The 20,615-nt window shown below is 47.5% G+C and overlaps 1 protein-coding gene across 1 annotated transcript in view; it reads right to left on the bottom strand.

Moving 5' to 3' along the window:
- Nucleotides 1–20,615, bottom strand: part of LOC126295214 (nostrin) — a 152,857-nt gene that overhangs the window by 76,563 nt on the left and 55,679 nt on the right. Inside the window, exons 3-4 of the mRNA XM_049987556.1 lie at nt 19,521–19,606; nt 7,087–7,230 (exon numbers count right to left, since the gene is read on the bottom strand). Of these exons, the coding sequence (XP_049843513.1) occupies nt 7,087–7,230; nt 19,521–19,606 (230 nt within the window). The remainder of the gene's footprint in view (nt 1–7,086; nt 7,231–19,520; nt 19,607–20,615) is intronic.

The raw sequence follows: 20,615 nt of genomic DNA, 5'->3' as shown, positions 1-20,615 counted from the left end.
GAAATGAGAACAGCGAGAAACTTAACATCAGGATTGATGGTCACGAAGTCAATGAAGTTAAGGAATTCTGTTACCTAGGCAGTAAAATAACCAATGACGGACGAAGCAAGGAGGACATCAAAAGCAGACTCGCTACGGCAAAAAAGGCATTTCTGGCCAAGAGAAGTCTACTAATATCAAATACCGGCCTTAATTGGAGGAAGAAATTTCTGAGGATGTACGTGTGGAGTACAGCATTGAATGGTAGTGAAACATGGACTGTGGGAAAACCGGAACAGAAGAGAATCGAAGCATCTGAGACGTGGTGCTATAGACGAATGTTGAAAATTAGGTGGACAGATAAGGTAAGGAATGAGGAGATTCTACGCAGAATCGGAGAGGAAAGGAACAGGTGGAAAATACTGATAAGGAGAAGGGACAGGATGATAGGACATCTGCTAAGACATGAGGGAATGACTTCCATGGTACTAGAGGGAGCTGTAGAGGGCAAAAACTGTAGAGGAAGACAGAGATTGGAATACGTCAAACAAATAATTGAGGACGTAGGTTGCATGTGCTACTCTGAGATGAAGAGGTTAACACAGGAAAGGAATTCGTGGGGGGCCGCATCAAACCAGTCAGTAGACTGATGACCCAAAAAAGATCCTGAGAAATCAGTACCCAGAACAACCACCTCTGGCCGTAATAACGGCCTCGATACGCCTTGGCATTGCGCCAAACAGAGCTCGCATGGCGTTTACAGATACAGCTGACCACGCGGCTTCAAAACGATACCACAGTTCATCAAGAGTAGTGACTGGCGTATTGTGACGAGTCAGTTGACCAGCCACCATTGACCAGACGTTTTCAACTACTTGGAGAACTGGAGAATGTGCTGGCCAGGGGAGCAGTCGAACATTTTCTGTATCCAGAAAGGCCTGTACAGGACCTGCAATATGCAGTCGTGCATTATCCTGCTGAAAACTAGGGTTTTGCAGGGCTCGAATGAAGCGTAGAGGCACAGGTCGTAACACATCTGAAATGTAACATCCACTGTTCAAAGTGCCGTCAATGCGGAGAAGAGGTGACTGAGATGTGTAACCGATGGCACCCCATACCATCAAGCCGGGTGATACGCCAGTACGGCGATGAAGAATACATGTGTGTTCGCCGCGATGTCGCCAACATGCATGCGACCATCGTGATGCTGTAAACAGAACCTGGATTCATCCGAAAAAATGACATTTCGCCATTCGTGCACCCAGGTTCGTCGTCGAGTACACCATCGCAGGCGCTCCTGTCGGTGGTGCAGCGTGAAGGGTAACCGCAGCCACGGTCTCCGAGCTGATAGTCCGTGCTGCTGCAGATGTCGTCGAAGTGTTCGTGCAGGTGGTTGTTATCTTGCAAACGTCCCCATCTCTTGACTCAGGGATCGAGATGTGGCTGCACTATGCGTTACAGCCGTGCGGATAAGATGCCTGTCATCTCGACTGCTAGTGATACGAGGCCGTTAGGATCCAGCACGGCGTTCCGTATTACCCTCCTGAACCACGCGCTATCCACAAAAATTCCTTGCATGAATGGCTGGCTACACGTGGCCTCCAAGTAGCCTAACGTAACCATTTTCAGTTAATGATCGCTTCAGCTGGACCAATACATTCCACATGAAGTCCAAACCATTATCGAACGACCACCAGCTTGCGTAGTGCCTTGCTGAGGACTTGGGTCCAGGGCTTCATGGGATCTGCACCACACTCGAACGCTACTATCAGCTCTTCCCACCTGATATCGGCACTCATCAGACCAGGGCACGGTTTCCCAGTCGTTTACGGTCCAGCCGGCAAGGTCATGAGCCCTGGAGATGCGGTGCAGGCGAGATCGTGCTGTTAGCAAAGACACTTGCATCGGTCGTTTGTTGCCACAGCCCATCAACGCCATATTTCACCGCACTGCCCCAACGGATTTGTTCGTCGTACGTCCGACACTGATTTCACTCACTGTTGCTTGTCTGTTAGCACTGACAACCCTCCCCTAATGCTGCTGCTCTCGGCGTTTCAGTCAAGGCCGTCCCCCAATGCGTTGTCTGTGACGAGAGGTAGTGCCTCAGATTTGGTATTCTCGACACACTCTTGACACTCTCGGAACACTGAATTCCGTAACGATTTCCGAAATGGGATGTCCCATGCGTCTACCTCCAACTACCAGTTGGCGTCCAAAGTCTTAATTCCCATCGTGTGGCCATAATCCCGTTGGAAACCTTTTCACATGAGTCGTGTGAGTACAGTTCCGTCAGTGCACTGTCTTTTATACCATGTTGTTGGGGGTTGGGTTGTTTGGGGACCAGACAGCGAGGTCATCGGTCTCATCGGATTAGAGGAGGATGGGGAAGGAAGACGGCCGTGCCCTTTCAAAGGAACCATCCCGGCATTTGCCTGGAGCGATTTAGGGGAATCACTGAAAGACCTAAATCAGGATGGCCGGACGCGGGATTGAACCGTCGACCTCCCGAATGCGAGTCCAGTGTCTAACCACTGCGCCACCTCGCTCGGTTTTTATACCATGAGTACGTGGTATGATCGTCATCGGTGTGTGTACATATCACTGTCCCATGACTTTTGTAACGTCAGTCGACGAGACCTGTCCAAAAAATTCCGGAACATTCGTAATTTCGCGTCAGTGGTGCGTTGGAGAGAAATGAGGTTGGCATCCCTGTACAAACCTGTGGTTAACGTGTAACTGCCGGAAGTTACATTGTTGTACGTCTGTTAGTTATTGTCCAATGCTGTTACGGAGTAGAATGTTGTCTCGCACAGTTTGCGAATTTCGAGACGGCAGAGTTACAGGAGCAATGCGTGTGGATTACATTTTCCGTGAAACTCGAGAAAACCTTTGCAGAGACACACCATATGACACAGGGAGGCTATGCTGATGAGTGCGTAAGCCATAGTCGGTGTTACGAATGGTTGACACAGTTTAAAAATGGCCGCACACAAGTGAAAGAGCGGTCATGGACTGTGTGGCTGGTCCCGGCGGAGGTTCGAGTCCTCCCTCGGGCATGGCTGTGTGTGTTTGTCCTTAGGATAATTTAGGTTAAGCAGTGTGTAAGCTTAGGGCCTGATGACCTGATCGTGCGGTAGCGTTCTCGCTTCCCACGCCCGGGTTCCCGGGTTCGATTCCCGGCGGGGTCAGGGATTTTCTCTGCCTCGTGATGGCTGGGTGTTGTGTGATGTCCTTAGGTTAGTTAGGTTTAAGTAGTTCTAAGTTCTAGGGGACTGATGACCATAGATGTTAAGTCCCATAGTGCTCAGAGCCATTTGAACCATTTTTTTTATGACCTGAGCAGTTAAGTCCCGAAAGATTTCACACACATTTTTTTTTTTTTGAAGAACAAGTGAAAGATTACCCTCGTTCAGGACGCCCTTCGACGTCTACCGATGACGCTCATGTCGGGAACGTGAACGAAACTGTGCGCGCCAATCCAAGACTGAGTGTCCGAGAGATTACAGAAGAATGAAGCATTACAGATGGATCATATGATGAAATCCTGACACAGGAACTTGCAGTTCATCGTGCTGCTGCGAAGTTCGTTCCACAGCTCGTGAGTCAAGACCAGAAAGACCTTCGCCTTGTAATCTGTGAAGAGCTTTTGGATCGCGCAAATGAGAGCGGGATGTTCCTTAAGAGCATCATAGCTGGTGATGAGACGTGGGTCTATGGTTGTAACGTTGGCGCCAAGGTGGGTCGGGAAAGGTTCTCCGAGACCAAAAATAAGCTCGTGAGGTGAGGTCAAACGTCAAAGTCATGCTGACAATTTCCTTTGGCTTCGAAGGATGAATTCGTGCCACAGGAACGTGTTGCGATGCACTCGCCACGTTAGCCGAGAGGGCTAATGCGCTGCTTCGTGGACTCGGGTAGGCGCGCCGGCCGCGGATCGAATCCTGGATGTGGTTTTTAGGCGGTTTTTCACATCCCACTAGGTGAATACCGGGCTGGTCCCCACGTCCCGCCTCAGTCACATTGCTCGCCGGCATCTGAATACATTCGCACTATTCCATGGATTACACTAGTCGCAGGCAGTTGGTGTACACTAATTTCATCGCAGGGGGTATGGGGTGGCGGCAGGAAGGGCTTCTAGCCACTCCTTAATCTTAACATTGCCAAATCCGATTAACGATGGCTGACCGTGCATACCTGCGGGACGAAAGGCACCAGCGAAAGAAAGAAAAGAACCGTGTTGCAATGCCTGCAAAAGAAATGTGACAAGGAAAAGGCCTGAAATGTGCTGAGACAATTGACCAGTCTTGCATCAACATAACACACCCGTACATACATCCGCATTGGCGAGTGACTTTTGAATAAAAAACGAAATCACTGTGCTCCACCATTCTCCGCACCCTCCAGATCTAGTACCAGCGGACTTTTTTTTTTCATTTCTAAAGCTGAAAACCCCCTTGAAAGGTCAAAGATTTGCAACGACAGACGAGATAAAAGGAAATTCACAGACGGCGCTTTGCGCGATCCAGCAAGAGACGTATCAAGAGTGCTTCCGGAAGCGGAAACGCCGTTGGGAACGGTGTATCAAATTGTGGAGCAGACTATTTCGGAGACCATGCACAATACGTAGAAGGTAAGCATTTTTGAACAGACCTCGTACACAGTGTTCCAATTTCTTTCGGTATTTGAAAGCAGGCAGCAGCAAGAACAATTTTTATCTGTAAGACAATAGAGTTTTAACAAAAGTTATGAATATGAATTGAAGTGTTCGGCAGTCTTTTGTCAACGTATTTGTCTTCCATGAAGCCTTATTGTCGTCTTCAGTCCAGAGACTGGTCTGATGCAGCTCTCCATGCTACTCTATCCTGTGCAAGCTTCTTCATCTCCCAGTAGCTACTGCAACCTACATCCTTCTGAATCTGCATAGTGTATTCATCTCCTGGTCTCCCTCCACGATTTTTACCCTCCACGCTGCCCTCCAATACTAAATGGGTGATCGCTCGATGTCTCAGAACATGTCCTACCAACCGATCCCTTCTTCTGGTCAAGTTGTGCCACAAACTTCTGTTCTCTCCAATTCCATTCAACACCACCTCATTAGTTACGTGATCTACCCATATAATCTTCAGCATTCTTCTGTAGCACCACATTTCCAAAGTATCTATTCTCTTCTTGTCTAAACTATTTAACGTCAACGGTTCACTTCCATACATGGCTATACTCCATCCAAATACTTTCAGAAATGACTTCCTGACACTTAAATCTATACTCAATGATAACAAATTTCTCTTCTTCAGAAACGCTTTCCTTGCCATTTCCAGTCTACATTTTATGTCCTCTCTACTTCGACCATCATTAGTTATTTTGCTACCCAAATAGCAAAACATCTTTACTACTTTAAGTGTCTCATATCCTAATCTAATTCCCTCAGCATCACCCGACTTGATTCGACTACATTCCATTATCCTCGTTTTGCTTTTGTTGATGTTCATCTTATATCCTGCTTTCAAGACACTGTCGATTCCGTTCAACTGCTCTTCCAAGTCTTTTGCTGTCTCCTACAGAATTACAATGACATCGGCGAACTTCAAAGTTTTTATTTCTTCTCCATGTATTTTAATACCTACTCCGAACTTTTATTTTGTTTCCTTTACAGCTTGTTCAACATACAGATTGAATAGCATCGGGGATAGGCTACAACCCTGTCTCACTCCCATCCCAGCCACTGCTTCCCTTTCATGTCCCTCGACTCATATGACTGCCATCTGGTTTCTGTACAAATTGTAAATAGCCTTTCGCTCCCTGTATTTTACCCTGCCACCTTTAGAATTTGAAAGAGAGTATTCCAATCAACATTGTCAAAAGTTTTCTCTAAGTCTACAAATGCTAGAAATGTAGGTTTGCCTTCCCTTAATCTATCTTTATAACATAAGTCGTAGGGTGAGTATTGCCTCAAGTGTTCCAACATTTCTACGGAATCCATACTGATCTTCCCCGAGGTCAGCTTCTACCAGTTTTTCCACTCGTCTGTAAAGAATTCGCGTTAGTATTTTGCAGCTGTGACTTATTAAACTGATAGTTCGGTAATTTTCATATCTGTCAACACCTGCTTTCTTTGGGATTGGAATTATTATATTCTTCTTGAAGTCTGAGGGTATTTCGCCTGTCTCATACATCTTGCTCTCTAGATGGTAGAGTTTTGTCAGGACTGGCTCTCCCAAGGCCGTCAGTATTTCCAATGGAATGTTGTCTACTCCGGGGGCCTTGTTTCGACTTAGGTCTTTCAGTGCTCTGTCAAACTCTTCACGCAGTATCGTATCTCCCATTTCGTATTCTTCTAGATCCTCTTACATTTCCATAATATTGTCCTCAAGTACATCGCCCTTGTATAAACCTTTTGTATACTCCTTCCACCTTTCTGCTTTCCCTTCTTTGCTTAGAACTGGGTCTCCATCTGAGCTCTTGATATTCATACAAGTGGTCCTCTTTTCTCCAAAGGTCTCTTTAATTTTCCTGTAGGCAGTATCTATCTTACCCCTAGTGAGATAAGCCTCTACATCCTTACATTTGTCCTCTAGCCATCCCTGCTTAGCCATTTTGCACTTCCTGTCGATCTCATTTTTGAGACGTCTGTATTCCTTTTTGCCTGCTTCATTTACTGCATTTTTATATTTTCTCCTTTCATCAATTAAGTTCAATATTTCTTCTGTTACCCAAGGATTTCTACTAGCCCTCGTCTTTTTACCCACTTGATCCTCTGCTGCCTTCACTACATCCCTCAAAGGTACCCTTTTTTGTTCTACTGTATTTCTTTCCCCCATTCCTGTCAATTGTTCCCTTATGCTCTCCCTGAAACTCTGTACAACCTCTGGTTCTTTCAGTTTATCCAGGTCCCATCTCCTTAAATTCGCACCTTTTTTGCACTTTCTTCAGTTTTAATCTACAGCTCATAACCAATAGATTGTGGTCAGATAAGTGAGCTTGACGAGTACTGCTGAACACCCCTTCTCGCCCCGTTCCCCGGGATGTCAGTCTCGCTGCCTGCCGTAGCCCTGTCTCGTGCGCGTTGACGTTTCGGAGTGGCTCAGGGAGTTCATCTTCAGGAGGACTGACCTGTGCGCCTCTGCCTGCTGCTGCATCTGCAGCCCTGCCGCCTGCCACGCCGTGCCGACGGTCCCCACCACGTCCCTCGACGCCCTGGCCAGCTTGCCGGACAGCTTGCCCAGCGCCTTGGCGTACGCAGTCTCCGCCTCGCACCTGCAAAACAGCAACACAACACGGCTCACCCTATGGTCAGCACACCTATACAATACAGCTGGCTAGTTACACACTGAAGCGCCAAAGAAACTGGTATAGGCATGTGTATTCCAATACAGACATGTGTAAACGGCGCAGAGGTCGGCAACGCCTATACAAGATGATCCACTGATAGTGACCGCGCCAAGTATCTCACTAAATAAGCGGCAAACGAAAAAACTACAAAGAACGAAACTCGTCTAGCTTGAAGGGGGAAACCAGATGGCGCTATGGGTTCTCCCGTTAGACGGCGCTGCCATTGGTGAAACGGATACCAACCGCGTTTTTTTAAATAGGTTGGTTCAAATGGCTCTGAGCACTATGGGACTTAATATCTGAGGTCATCATTCCCCTAGAACTTAGAACTACTTAAACCTAACTAACCTAAGGACATCACACACATCCATGCCCGAGGCAGGATTCGAACCTGCGACCGTAGCGATATCTCGACTCCAGACTGTAGCGCCTCGACCCTCACGACCACTCCGGTCGGCTTTTAAATAGGAACCACATTTTTATTACATATTCGTGTAGTACGTAAAGAAACAATGAATGTTTTAGTTGGTCCACTTTTTTCGCTTTGTGATAGATGGCGCTGTAATAGTCACAAAGGTATAAGTACGTGGTATCACGTAACATTCCGCCAGTGCGGGCGGTATTTGCTTCGTGATACATTACCCGTGGTAAAATGGACCGTTTACTAATTGCGGAAAAGGTCGATATCGTGTTGATGTATGGCTATTGTGATCAAAATGCCCAACGGGCGTGTGCTATGTATGCTGCTCGGTATCCTGGCCGACATCATCCAAGTGTCCGGACCGTTCACCGCATAGTTACGTTATTTAAGGAAACAGGAAGTGTTCAGCCACGTGTGAAACGTCAACCACGACCTGCAACAAATGATGGTGCCCAAGTAGGTGTTTTAATTGCTGTCGCGGCTAATCCACACACCAGTAGCAGACTAACTGCGCGAGAATCGGGAATCTCAGAAACGTCGGTGTTGAGAATGCTACATCAAACATCGATTGCTCACGTACCGTATTTCTATGCACCAGGAATTGCCTGGCGACGACTTTGAACGTCGTGTACAGTTCTGCCACTGGGCACAAGAGAAATTACGGCACGATGACAGATTTTTTTGCACGCGTTCTATTTAGCGACGAAGCGTCATTCACCAACAGCGGTAACGCAAAGCGGCATAATATCCACTGTTGGGCAACGGAAAATCCACGATAGCTGTGACAAGTGGAACACCAGCGACCTTGGCGGGTTAATGTATGGTGCGGCATTATGGGAGGAAGGATAATTGGCCTCCATTTCATCGATGGCAACCTAAATGGTGCAATGTATGCTGATTTCCTACGTAATGTTCTACCGATGTTACTACAAGATGTTTCACTGCATGACAGAATGGCGATGTACTGCCATCATAATTGATGTCCGGCACATAGCTCGAGTGCGGTTGAAGCGGTATTGAATAGCATATTTCGTGACTGGTGGATTGGTCGTCGAAGCACCATACCGTGGCCCGCACGTTCACCGGATCTGACGTCCCCGGATTTCTTTCTGTGGGGAGAGCTGAAGGATATTTGCTATCGTGATCCACCGACAGCGCCTGACAACATGCGTCATGGCATTGTCAATGCATGTGCGAACATTACGGAAGGCAAACTACTCGATGTTGAGAGGAATGTCGTTACACGTATTGGCAAATGTATTTAGGTTCACCGACATCAATTTGAGCATTTATTACATTAATATGGTATTTACAGGTAATCACGCTGTAACAGCATGCGTTCTTAGAAATGATAAGTTCACAAAGGTACACGTGCCACATTGGAACAACCGAATAAAAATGCGTGAGTAGAAGATTCGACTTTCACAAGAATTGATGCCTACAAATCATGGTAAGAGTCATCGATTTGCTCAATGGGTCTTTCTTGGCTCGACAAACGAACTTCACAAAAAGAATAATTTTCTCAGATGTCGGGCCCTTCCACCTCAGTAGTGGGTACGTCAATAAGCAGAACTGCAGAATTTGGAGTAAATATCTTTAATATTTCGCGACCCTGTCAGCAACTGTATAAATATTAAATTATTTTAATAACCAACAGCCTCAGTTGCACCGTTTACCTAGAATTTACCTAGGTTTCAGTCGGGATAGCCCAACCTTCTTCAGAACAACAGTATCTACCGTTTGTCCACGGTGGACAAATCCGTAAATTATCGTCAGACTTGAGCTCCAGTAAAGCACTCGTGGGTGCCGCATCGCGGTCGCGAAATGGGGCCGAGGCAGTTTCAGGTATGTTTTATACTCTGACTATAATTTATGGATTCCTAGGTTTAGCTTGACGATGTCCACTGTGGACAAACGATAGTTACTGTTTTTCTGAAGAAGGCTGGGTTATCCCAACTGAAACCTAGGTAAATTCTAGGTAAACGGGGCAACTGAACCTGTTGGTTATTAAAATTAATTTGTAGCAGCGAAAATCCGCGAGTGAGTGTGCAAGATGAGGTGCGTCCGCAACGCACGGCTCTGTGGTGTGGGTTCTGAGCAGGAGGAGCGATCGGCCCGTACTTTTTTGAAAGTGATGAGGGATCAGCGGTGACTGTGAACGGCGACCGTCACGGAAACATGGTTTCTGATTGGAGTTCCCCTCTTATTGATGAAAACGGGGATTTTCGTAGGCTTTCCCGGCGTAATAAGTCATGAAAGTTTCTTCGGGTTTGCTGCCAGACCATAAAATCAACTTGACTCGATTTTCGGCGATCCAACTGGTCACCATCTTCAGGAGAATGCTGCTTCGCTGACCAGTCCTGCTGAGAACTGCGGTACTCGTCAGCGAAGCAGCATTCTCCTGAAGATGGTGACCAGTTGGATCGCCGAAAATCGAGTCAAGTTGATTTCAGGGGCCGGCATCAAACACGAAGACACTTTCAAGATGGTACGACTTTTCACATATCCCGCGAAATGACTGTTCTGCTGAATGAATAGTTTCCTCAAAAAATTACCTCTTTGCGTGGAAACCAATAACGGACTTGCAGATCATGCGATCTTACGCCTCGTGACTTTTTAGTAGGGATTTCGAAAAGTGTACAAACCACAAGCAATACACGAAATGAAGGATGAAATTAAAAGTGTTATTAATGACACCCCCCCCCCCCCCTTCCCCAGATGTTTGTGAACCAGAACTTCAATGAACGCATTGCTCTTTGCCGCGTGGCCTTGGGTGGGCTATGGAGCATATAATTTTTCATGCATAAATGGGAGAAGTCATTAATGTTAGTACAAAAATACATTTTCAACATACTTTTTATATTCTATAAAAAAACTAAACTTCTCCAGAACAGGCCATGAAGGCTCAACGGTACCGACCGGTCGCCGTGTCGTCCTGTGGCATCACTGGATGCGGATATGGAGGGGTCATGTGGTCAGTACACCGCTCTCCCGGCCGTGTGTCAGTTTACGAGACCGGAGCCGCTACTTGGTTCAAATGGCTCTGAGCACTATGGGACTTAACTGCTGAGGTCACCAGTCCCCTAGAACTTAGAACTACTTAAACCTAACCAACCTGACATCACACACATCCATGCCCGAGGCAGGATTCGAACCTGCGATCGCGCGGTTCCAGACTGTAGCGCCTAGAACCGCTCGGCCACTTCGGCCGGCAGCTGCTGCTTCTCAATCGAGGTAGCTCCTCAGTTTGCCTCACAGGGGCTGAGTGCACCCCGCTTGCCGACAGCGCCCGGCCGACCGGATGGTCACCCATCCGAGTGCTAGCCCAGCCCGACAGCGCTTAACTTCGGTGATCTGGCGGGAAGCGGTGTTACCACTGCGGCAAGGCAGTAGCGGCCTAAGAAGGGGAAAGTAAGCTGAAGATGTGACTTCGTATTAGGGAAGACAGTGGATTAGTCAGTTAGTTATAGTGTCGTCGTGGTGTTCAAATGGCTCTGAGCACTATGGGACTCAACTGCTGTGGACATGTCCCCTAGAACTTAGAACTACTTAAACCTAACTAGCCTAAGGACGTCACACACATCCATGCCCGAGGCAGGATTCGAACCTGCGACCGCAGCAGTCGCACGGTTCCGGACTGCGCGCCTAGAACCGCGAGACCACCGCGACCGGCTGTCGTGGTGTAATGACCAGTATTCCTGCATAGTAAGCATGTAAAACGGGTTCAACTCCAGGCCATGGCACAAATTTTAATTCATCGCTTCAGCTTCCATCATTATAGTAGATAAAAATGAGACTCAAATGTCTTGAGGAAATTTTAATTACATCAGATCAATAGTCTAACAATATGTTGTCGACTGGGAGACCTATGGTAACATGCTGCCGCATATTCATTCATTTCCACGAAGTTGATAATTTTTGCAGAGCTATCTAGATAGAAATAAGGAGAGGCACTGCAACGCATCTCTGGCACAAATGGTAATGCACCTGCAGCATAAGCAAAATTTCGTTATCTTTAGTCCTACACTCCTGGAAATTGAAAAAAGAACACCGTGAATTCATTGTCCCAGGAAGGGGAAACATTATTGACACATTCCTGCGGTCAGATACATCACACGATCACACTGACAGAACCACAGGCACATAGACACAGGCAACAGAGCATGCACAATGTCGGCACTAGTACAGTGTATATCCACCTTTCGCAGCAATGCAGGCTGCTATTCTCCCACGGAGACGATCGTAGAGATGCTGGATGTAGTCCTGTGGAACGGCTTGCCATGCCATTTCCACCTGGCGCCTCAGTTGGACCAGCGTTCGTGCTGGACGTGCAGACCGCGTGAGACGACGCTTCATCCAGTCCCAAACATGCTCAATGGGGGACAGATCCGGAGATCTTGCTGGCCAGGGTAGTTGACTTACACCTTCTAGAGCACGTTGGGTGGCACGGGATACATGCGGACGTGCATTGTCCTGTTGGAACAGCAAGTTCCCTTGCCGGTCTAGGAATGGTAGAACGATGGGTTCGATGACGGTTTGGATGTACCGTGCACTATTCAGTGTCCCCTCGACGATCACCAGAGGTGTACGGCCAGTGTAGGAGATCGCTCCCCACACCACGATGCCGGGTGTTGGCCCTGTGTGCCTCGGTCGTATGCAGTCCTGATTGTGGCGCTCACCTGCACGGCGCCAAACACGCATACGACCATCATTGGCACCAAGGCAGAAGCGACTCTCATCGCTGAAGACGACACGTCTCCATTCGTCCCTCCATTCACGCCTGTCGCGACACCACTGGAGGCGGGCTGCACGATGTTGGGGCGTGAGCGGAAGACGGCCTAACGGTGTGCGGGACCGTAGCCCAGCTTCATGGAGACGGTTGCGAATGGTCCTCGCCGATACCCCAGGAGCAACAGTGTCCCTAATTTGCTGGGAAGTGGCGGTGCGGTCCCCTACGGCACTGCGTAGGATCCTACGCTCTTGGCGTGCATCCGTGCGTCGCTGCGGTCCGCTCCAAGGTCGACGGGCACGTGCACCTTCCGCCGACCACTGGCGACAACATCGATGTACTGTGGAGACCTCACGCCCCACGTGTTGAGCAATTCGGCGGTACGTCCACCCGGCCTCCCGCATGCCCACTATACGCCCTCGCTCAAAGTCCGTCAACTGCACATACGGTTCACGTCCACGCTGTCGCGGCATGCTACCAGTGTTAAAGACTGCGATGGAGCTCCGTATGCCACGGCAAACTGGCTGACAGTGACGGCGGCGGTGCACAAATGCTGCGCAGCTAGCGCGATTCGACGGCCAACAGCGCGGTTCCTGGTGTGTCCGCTGTGCCGTGCGTGTGATCATTGCTTGTACAGCCCTCTCGCAGTGTCCGGAGCAAGTATGGTGGGTCTGACACACCGGTGTCAATGTGTTCTTTTTTCCATTTCCAGGAGTGTATTTGCTGCTCCGGTGAAAATTGCAGCAGTGTAGATTCACGTGCAGATCGGTGTTTACGGGGTCTAATCCGGCAGCGGTGAGTGACCGTCGTGTTGCTCCAGCGGCTGGTGCCTGCGTTTGAACTTTCACTCCTGACGATGTGGCGTAGTGTGAAACGCCCACTGCAAGCATGCTAGTACCCGCAGCGGGCGGCATCGCACAGTTTTCCACGGCGAGCGCCTGCCGGAAATGCTGGCAAGGCCTCGCGCATCCGCCCCCACATGCCGTTATACTCTGCTGCCGCTGCTGCGTGGATTCCGTGCCGTTGCGAGGCACATTAAAAGCTCGCAGGACAGCATGCTCGTTTGCCTCGGTTACAGTGCAAGCTCGTCAACTCGTATAACCAAATCAAACGGCTCCGAGCACTATGGAACCTGTCATCTGAGGTCATCAGTCCCCTAGAACTCAGAACTACTTAAAACTAACTAAGCTAAGGACATCACACACATCGATGACCGAGGCAGGATTCGAACCTGCGACCGTAGCAGTCGCACGGTTCCGGACTGCGCGCCTAAAACCGCGAGACCACCGCGGCCGGCTGTTATTAGTTATTTGCTAGTACACGTTCCATATGTGGTAATTCTGATACGTCTCTACCAAGCGGAAAGATTGAGTTTTACAGCTGAAGTATTAGAGGCGAGGCAGAGGGATTACATTACCAAATGAAAGTAGTAGATGGGGAACAAAGCAACTGAGATGTTCTGGTATAGAAGGATGTTGAAAATTAGGTGCACTGATAAGAGATGAGTAGGTTCTCCGCCCGCATCTCGTGGTCGTGCGGTAGCGTTCTCGCTTCCCACGCCCGGGTTGCCGGGTTCGATTCCCGGCGGTGTCAGGGATTTTCTCTGCTTCGTGATGGCTGGGTGTTGTGTGATGTCCTTAGGTCAGTTAGGTTTAAGTAGTTCTAAGTTCTAGGGGACTGATGACCATAGACGTTAAGTCCCATAGTGCTCAGAGCCATTTGAACCAAGTAGGTTCTCCGCAGCACCGATGAAGGAACGAGTGTATGAACAACACTGACAAGAAGAAGAGGCAGGGAGACAGGTAATGTGTGATGACTCGAGGGAATGATTTCTGTGGTACTAGAGAGAGCTGTAGAGGGCAAGAAGTAGGGGAAGACAGAGATTGCAATATATCCATCAAATAATTGAGAACGTTCGGCTGAAATGCTACTCTGAGGCGACGAGGTTGGCACAGGAAAGGAATGAGCCGCAAGAGACCAAACTGCTGACTGACGAGTAACGTGTAACCGGCCGGAGTGACCGTGCGGTTCTAGGCGCTACAGTCTGGAACCGCGCGACCGCTACGGTCGTAGGTCCGAATCCTACGTCGGGCATGGATGTGTGTGATGTCCTTATGTTAGTTAGGTTTAAGTAGTTCCAAGTTCTAGGTTAGGTTAGGTTAGTTAGGTTTAAGTAGTTCCAAGTTCTAGGGGACTGATGACCTCCGAAGTTAAGTCCCATAGTGCTCAGAGCCGATTGAACCATTTTTTCGACTAACGTGTCATTCAGCTGCTTCTAACGATGAGTTTTATGCAACCTGCAACGCTTGCAAATACCACGAGCACGATTTTCCTATTCTCTCCCTCGCTATGCACACAATATTAGTCCTACAGAAAAAGACGAGCAAAACTTTTATCTACGAAATTTAATGTAGTTAAATTTTGTACTGGGATTCGTTTTCGGTGGACTTTCGAGATGTTCAAGAAAAACCCGTTAGAAAGTCATTTTTGTACATTTCTCTTCAATAATTCGAAAACTATGGCCTTTAGAGAAAACGCATCCAAGTACAATAACTACGTTAAAATTCCTACAAAAAAGTCCCGTTCACTTCTTCTGTAGGATTAATAGTTTGAAAATCTTGCTCGTGGTATTTGCAGGTGTTGCAGGTTGTGTAATACCCAAAGGAAGGAGCAGCTGAATCAACGTGTATAGTGGTATACAGGGCGAGTCCCGTAAGACGTAACATCCCTTTTATTTCAAGGTAACCACATGAGGTTTTCGGGAAATGATAGTACGCTAAAGGACATGTACCTTGGTATGTGATAAAGTGCCTTACCTCTTATATCCATCGATATACTGTAGCAGGTAGGCTTTTTAAACACAGTGATGTAGTCATTTAAAGGCATCCGAAAGCGGTTGAATAGACGAGTGCAGGTTATCTGATTATATATATTGGGGCTGAAACTCATCGCAAAACAGTCCGAGAAATGTGCTAAAATCGGAAAGAAAATTGGTGAGAGTCAGCAACTGCTGTGTAAACACGGACAAGCAAAGCTCTCATGCCAGGCTAGATCGTTATATGCAGCAAGACAGGTCTACGCCGCTTATTTCCTATACGATGTAGGTAGAGGGTCAGCTGTGATTTTTGTGTATGGAACTACGGCATATACACTACTGGCCATTAAAATTGCTACGCTAAGAAGAAATGCAGGTGATAAACGGGTAGTCATTGGACAAATATATTATACTAGAACTGACATGTGATTACATTTTCACGCCATTTGGGTGCATAGATCCTGAGAAATCAGTACCCGGAACAACCACCTCTGGCCGTAATAACGGCCTTGATACGCCTGGGCATTGAGTCAAACAGAGCTCGGATGGCGTGTACAGGTACAGCTGTCCATGCAGCTTCAACACGATACCACAGTTCATCAAGAGTAGTGACTGGCGTATTGTGACGAGCCAGTTGCTCGGCCACCATTGACCAGACGTTTTCTATTGGTGAGAGATCTGGAGAATGTGCTGGCCAGGGCAGCAGTCGAACATTTTCTGTATCCAGAAAGGCTCGTACAGGACCTGCAACATGCGGTCGTGCATTATCCTGCTGAAATGTAGGGTTACGCAGGGATCGAATGAAGGGTAGAGCCACGGGTCGTAACACATCTGAAATGTAGCGTCCACTGTTCAAAGTGCCGTCAATGCGAACAAGAGGTGACCGAGACGTGTAACCGATGGCACCCCATACCATCACGCCGGGTGATACGCCAGTATGGCGATCACGAATACACGTGTCCAATGTGCGTTCACCGCAATGTCGCCAAACATGGATGCGACCATCGTGATGCTGTAAACAGAACCTGGATTCATCCGAAGAAACGACGTTTTGCCATTCGTGCACCCAGGTTCGTCGTCGAGTACACCATCGCAGGCGCTCCTGTCTGCGATGCAGCGTCAAGGGTAACCGCAGCCACGGTCTCCGAGCTGATAGTCCGTGCTGCTGCAAACGTCGTCGAACTGTTCGTGCAGATGGTTGTTGTCTTGCAAACGTCCCCATCTGTTGACTCAGGGATCGAGACGTGGCTGCACGATCCGTTACAGCCGTGCGGATAAGATGCCTGTCATCTAACCTGCTAGTGATGCGAGGCCGTTGGGATCCAGCACGGCGTCCCGTATTACCCTCCTGAACCCACCGATTCCATATCCTGCTAACAGTCATTGGATCTCGACCAACGCGAGCAGCAATGTCGCGATACGATAAACAGCAATCGCCATAGGCTACAATCCGACCTTTATGAAAGTCGGAAACGTGATGGTACGCATTTCTCCTCCTTACACGAGGCATCACAACAACGTTTCACCAGGCAACGCCGGTCAACTGCTATTTGTGTATGAGAAATCGGTTGGAAACTTTCCTCATGTCAGCACGTTGTAGGTGTCGCCACTGGCGCCAACCTCGTGTGAATGCCCTGAAAAGCTAATCATTTGCATATCACAGCATCTTCTTCCTGTCGGTAAAATTTCATGCCTGTAGCACATATTCGCGGTGTAGCAATTTTAATGGCCAGGAGTGTAGATTGTGTTTGGATATTACGAATTACCTTGAAGAGAACGGTCTCTTGACACACAGTCAACTCGGATTTAGAAAACGTCGTTCTCGTGAAACGCGACTATCTCGTTACTCACACGAAGTGTTGACTGCTATCGTCAAATTATTTCAAATTAATTCTGTATTTCAAGATCTCCAGAAGGCTTCTGGCACCCTATCACACAAGCGGCTTGTAGTGAAATTGCGTGCCTGTGGAAAATCGTCTCATTTGTGCGACTGGATTCGTGATTTGCTGTCAGAGAGGTCACAGTTCGCAGTAACTGACGGAAAGTCATCGAGTAAAACAGAAGTGATTACTGGCGTTCTCCAAGGTAGTGTTATAGGCCCCGTGCTGTTGGTTGTCTATATAAAAGGTTTAGGAGACAATATGAGCAGCCCTCTTAGGATGTTTACAGACGCTGTTGTCTATCGTCTAGTAAAGACATCAGAAGACCGAAACAAATTGCAAAACGATTCAGAAAACATATCTCTATTGTGAAAAAAATAACGAAAAGTGTGAGATCATTCACATGAGTGCTAAAAGATATCCGTTAAACTTCGGTTCCACGATAAATCAGTCTAGTCTAAGGCCGTACATTCAACTAAATAAGCTAAATACCTAGGAACCACAATTACGAACAACTTAAATTGGAAGGAACAGGTAGAAAATGTTGTGAGGAAGGCTAACAAAAGACTGCGTTTTATTGGCAGTACACTTAGAAGATGTAAGAGAGGATAGACACTACTCTTGCCCGTCCTCTTTTAGAATACTGCTGCGCGGTGTGGGATCCTTACCAGATAGGACTGACGGAGTACATCGAGGAAGTTCAAAGAAGGGCAGCACGTTTTGTATTATCGCGAGATAGGGGAAAGGATGTTACGGACATGATGCAGCATTTAGCGTGGACATAAATAAAACAAAGGCGTTTTGTACAATCACGAACTTTCTTATCCGAATGCGAAAATATTTTTTTGCCGCCGACCTATATAGGGAGAAACTATCATCATAATAAGGCAGAACGGAGCTCGCACGTAAGATATAGGTGACACGAACGTAAGCATCCTGTCCGGTCCATCGTGCATTCCGGCGGACTTGGACAATTCCAGCAGGACAATGCGACACCCCACACGTCCAGAATTGCTCCAGTGGTCCCAGGAACACTCTTCTGGGTTTAAACACTTCCGCGGGCCACCAAACACCCCAGACATGAACATTATTGAACATATCTGGGATGCGTAGCAACGTGCTGTTCAGAAGAGATCTCCACCCCCTCTTACTCTTCCGGATTTATGGACAGCCCTGCTGGATTCATGGTGTCAGTTCCCTCCAGCAGTACTTCAGACATTATCGGGGTCCATGCCACGTCGTTTTGCCGCACTGCTGCATGCTCACTTGGGCCCTATACGATATTAGGCAGGTGTACCAGTTTCTTTGGATCTTCAGTGTATATTGTATTTAAGTTTATATGACACTCTACAGGGAAAGTGCTGCCAGAAGTTAAAAAAAGTTGGGAAACACGCAAGTTTTATGCTGAAGATAAAAATGTGGTCCAACTCTCCCCTGCTTACCTCCATATACGTGAAATGTTCATATATGTGAAATATATGTGTCAAATGATTGCGCGAGCGAATCTGCGGGAAAATAGCTAGTAAGAAAATAAAATTCGCGGTGCTTTCATTTTTTGAATACTGTTGTTGTTGTTGTTGTTGTTCTTGTGGTCTTCAGTCCTGAGACTGGTTTGATGCAGCTCTCCATGCTACTCTATCCTGTGCAAGCTGCTTCATCTCCCAGTACCTACTGCAACCTACATCCTTCTGAATCTGCTTAGTGTACTCATCTCTCGGTCTCCCTCTACGATTTTTACCCTCCACGCTTCCCTCCAATGCTAAATTTGTGATCCCTTGATGCCTCAAAACATGTCCTACCAACCGATCCCTTCTTCTAGTCAAGTTGTGCCACAAACTTCTCTTCTCCCCAATCCTATTCAATACTTCCTCATTAGTTATGTGATCTACCCACCTAATCTTCAACATTCTTCTGTAGCACTACATTTCGAAGGCTTCTATTCTCTTCTTGTCCAAACTATTTATTGTCTATGTTTCACTTCCATACATGGCTACACTCCATACAAATACTTTCAGAAACGACGTCCTTACACTTAAATCTATACTCGATGTTAACAAATTCTTCAGAAACGCTTTCCTTGCCATTGCCAGTCTACATTTTATATCCTCTCTACTTCGACCATCATCAGTTATTTTGCTCCCCAAATAGCAAAACTCCTTTACTAATGACAACGAATCAGCAAGGGTGGTTTCTAAGACGCTGTGTCTGTAAACCTGATGTCATGTTTGGAATCTTCAACCTCGAATATAAAAAAAACAGACTTTTTTTCCTCCGTACAACGCAAACAGGACGTATGACGTTTATTACGTTTAGGCCACATCGCACCCTCAACAAAAGGAAAAAAAAAAATGAAAACGTAGTAGTACGTACCTCTCCTGGAGAATGGAGCTCAACTCCTTGCAGAAATCGCCACCCTGTTTGATGTAGCGTCGGAGTTCCTCGAAACCCGACTGGCCCTAGAACAGAAGAGAGAATGGCCGTGATGAAACCTCTCGCCAGAAGTCTACCGAACAAATCTCGCTGCTAGCCGGTGAAACTGCTGCGTTGTGAAGGATAATCAGATATAAAGAAAATTTATGCTGCACATTGTTAAAGTCGGTTCAAATAAACAATGGGTTCCGGCCTGACATGACAACATGCTAACTATTAGACAAATTCCTGAGGCACATAAATACATAATCTTGTCACCATCTCAAGGAGGCAACCTGGAATGACGAGGCAGAGAAGAACAGGACGTCTATAGTGAGAGAAGTGTGAGCAAGATACAGGGTGACAATATTGAACTATATGAAATAAAATCGTCATAACTTCTGAAAGGTTTGCCGTTAGGACGTTGAAACTGCACGCCTGGCCGTGGGGCGTGATGGGAATTAGTATGGTGTGATTTTTTTGACGAAGACCGCTTTAATTTGGATAGGTTCGTCAATAAGCAAGACCGGCGCTTTTGGGAGGCTGAGAATCTGCATTTCACGATCGAGAAGTCTCTTCACTCTCAACAGTCACAGAATAATCGGTGCGATATTCTTCTACGGCACGGTGCCTACTGAACGGTACGTGAAGTTTTTGAAAGACGATTTCATCCTGAAACTTGCTGGCAGATTAAAACTGTGTGCCGGACCGAGATTCGAACTCGGGACCTTTGCCTTTCGCGGGCAAGTGCTCTACCACCTGAGCTACCCAAGCACGACTCACGCCCGGTACTCACTGCTTCACTCCTGCCAGTACCTCGTCTCCTACCTTCCAAACTTCACAGAAGCTCTCCTGCGAACCTTGCAGAACTAGCACTCCTGAAAGAAAGGATATTGCGGAGACATGGCTTAGCCACAGCCTGGGGGATGTTTCTAGAATGAAATTTTCACTCTGCAGCGGAGTGTGCGCTGATATGAAACTTCCTGGCAGAGTAAAGCTGTGTGCCGGACCGAGACTCGAACTCGGGACCTTTGCCTCTCGCGGGCAAGTGCTCTA

This window comes from Schistocerca gregaria, chromosome 11 (genome assembly GCF_023897955.1).
Source record: "Schistocerca gregaria isolate iqSchGreg1 chromosome 11, iqSchGreg1.2, whole genome shotgun sequence".
Lineage (NCBI taxonomy): Eukaryota > Metazoa > Arthropoda > Insecta > Orthoptera > Acrididae > Schistocerca > Schistocerca gregaria.
Note: the sequence above shows the minus strand (reverse complement) of the source record. Positions and strands in the feature narration are given on the sequence as shown.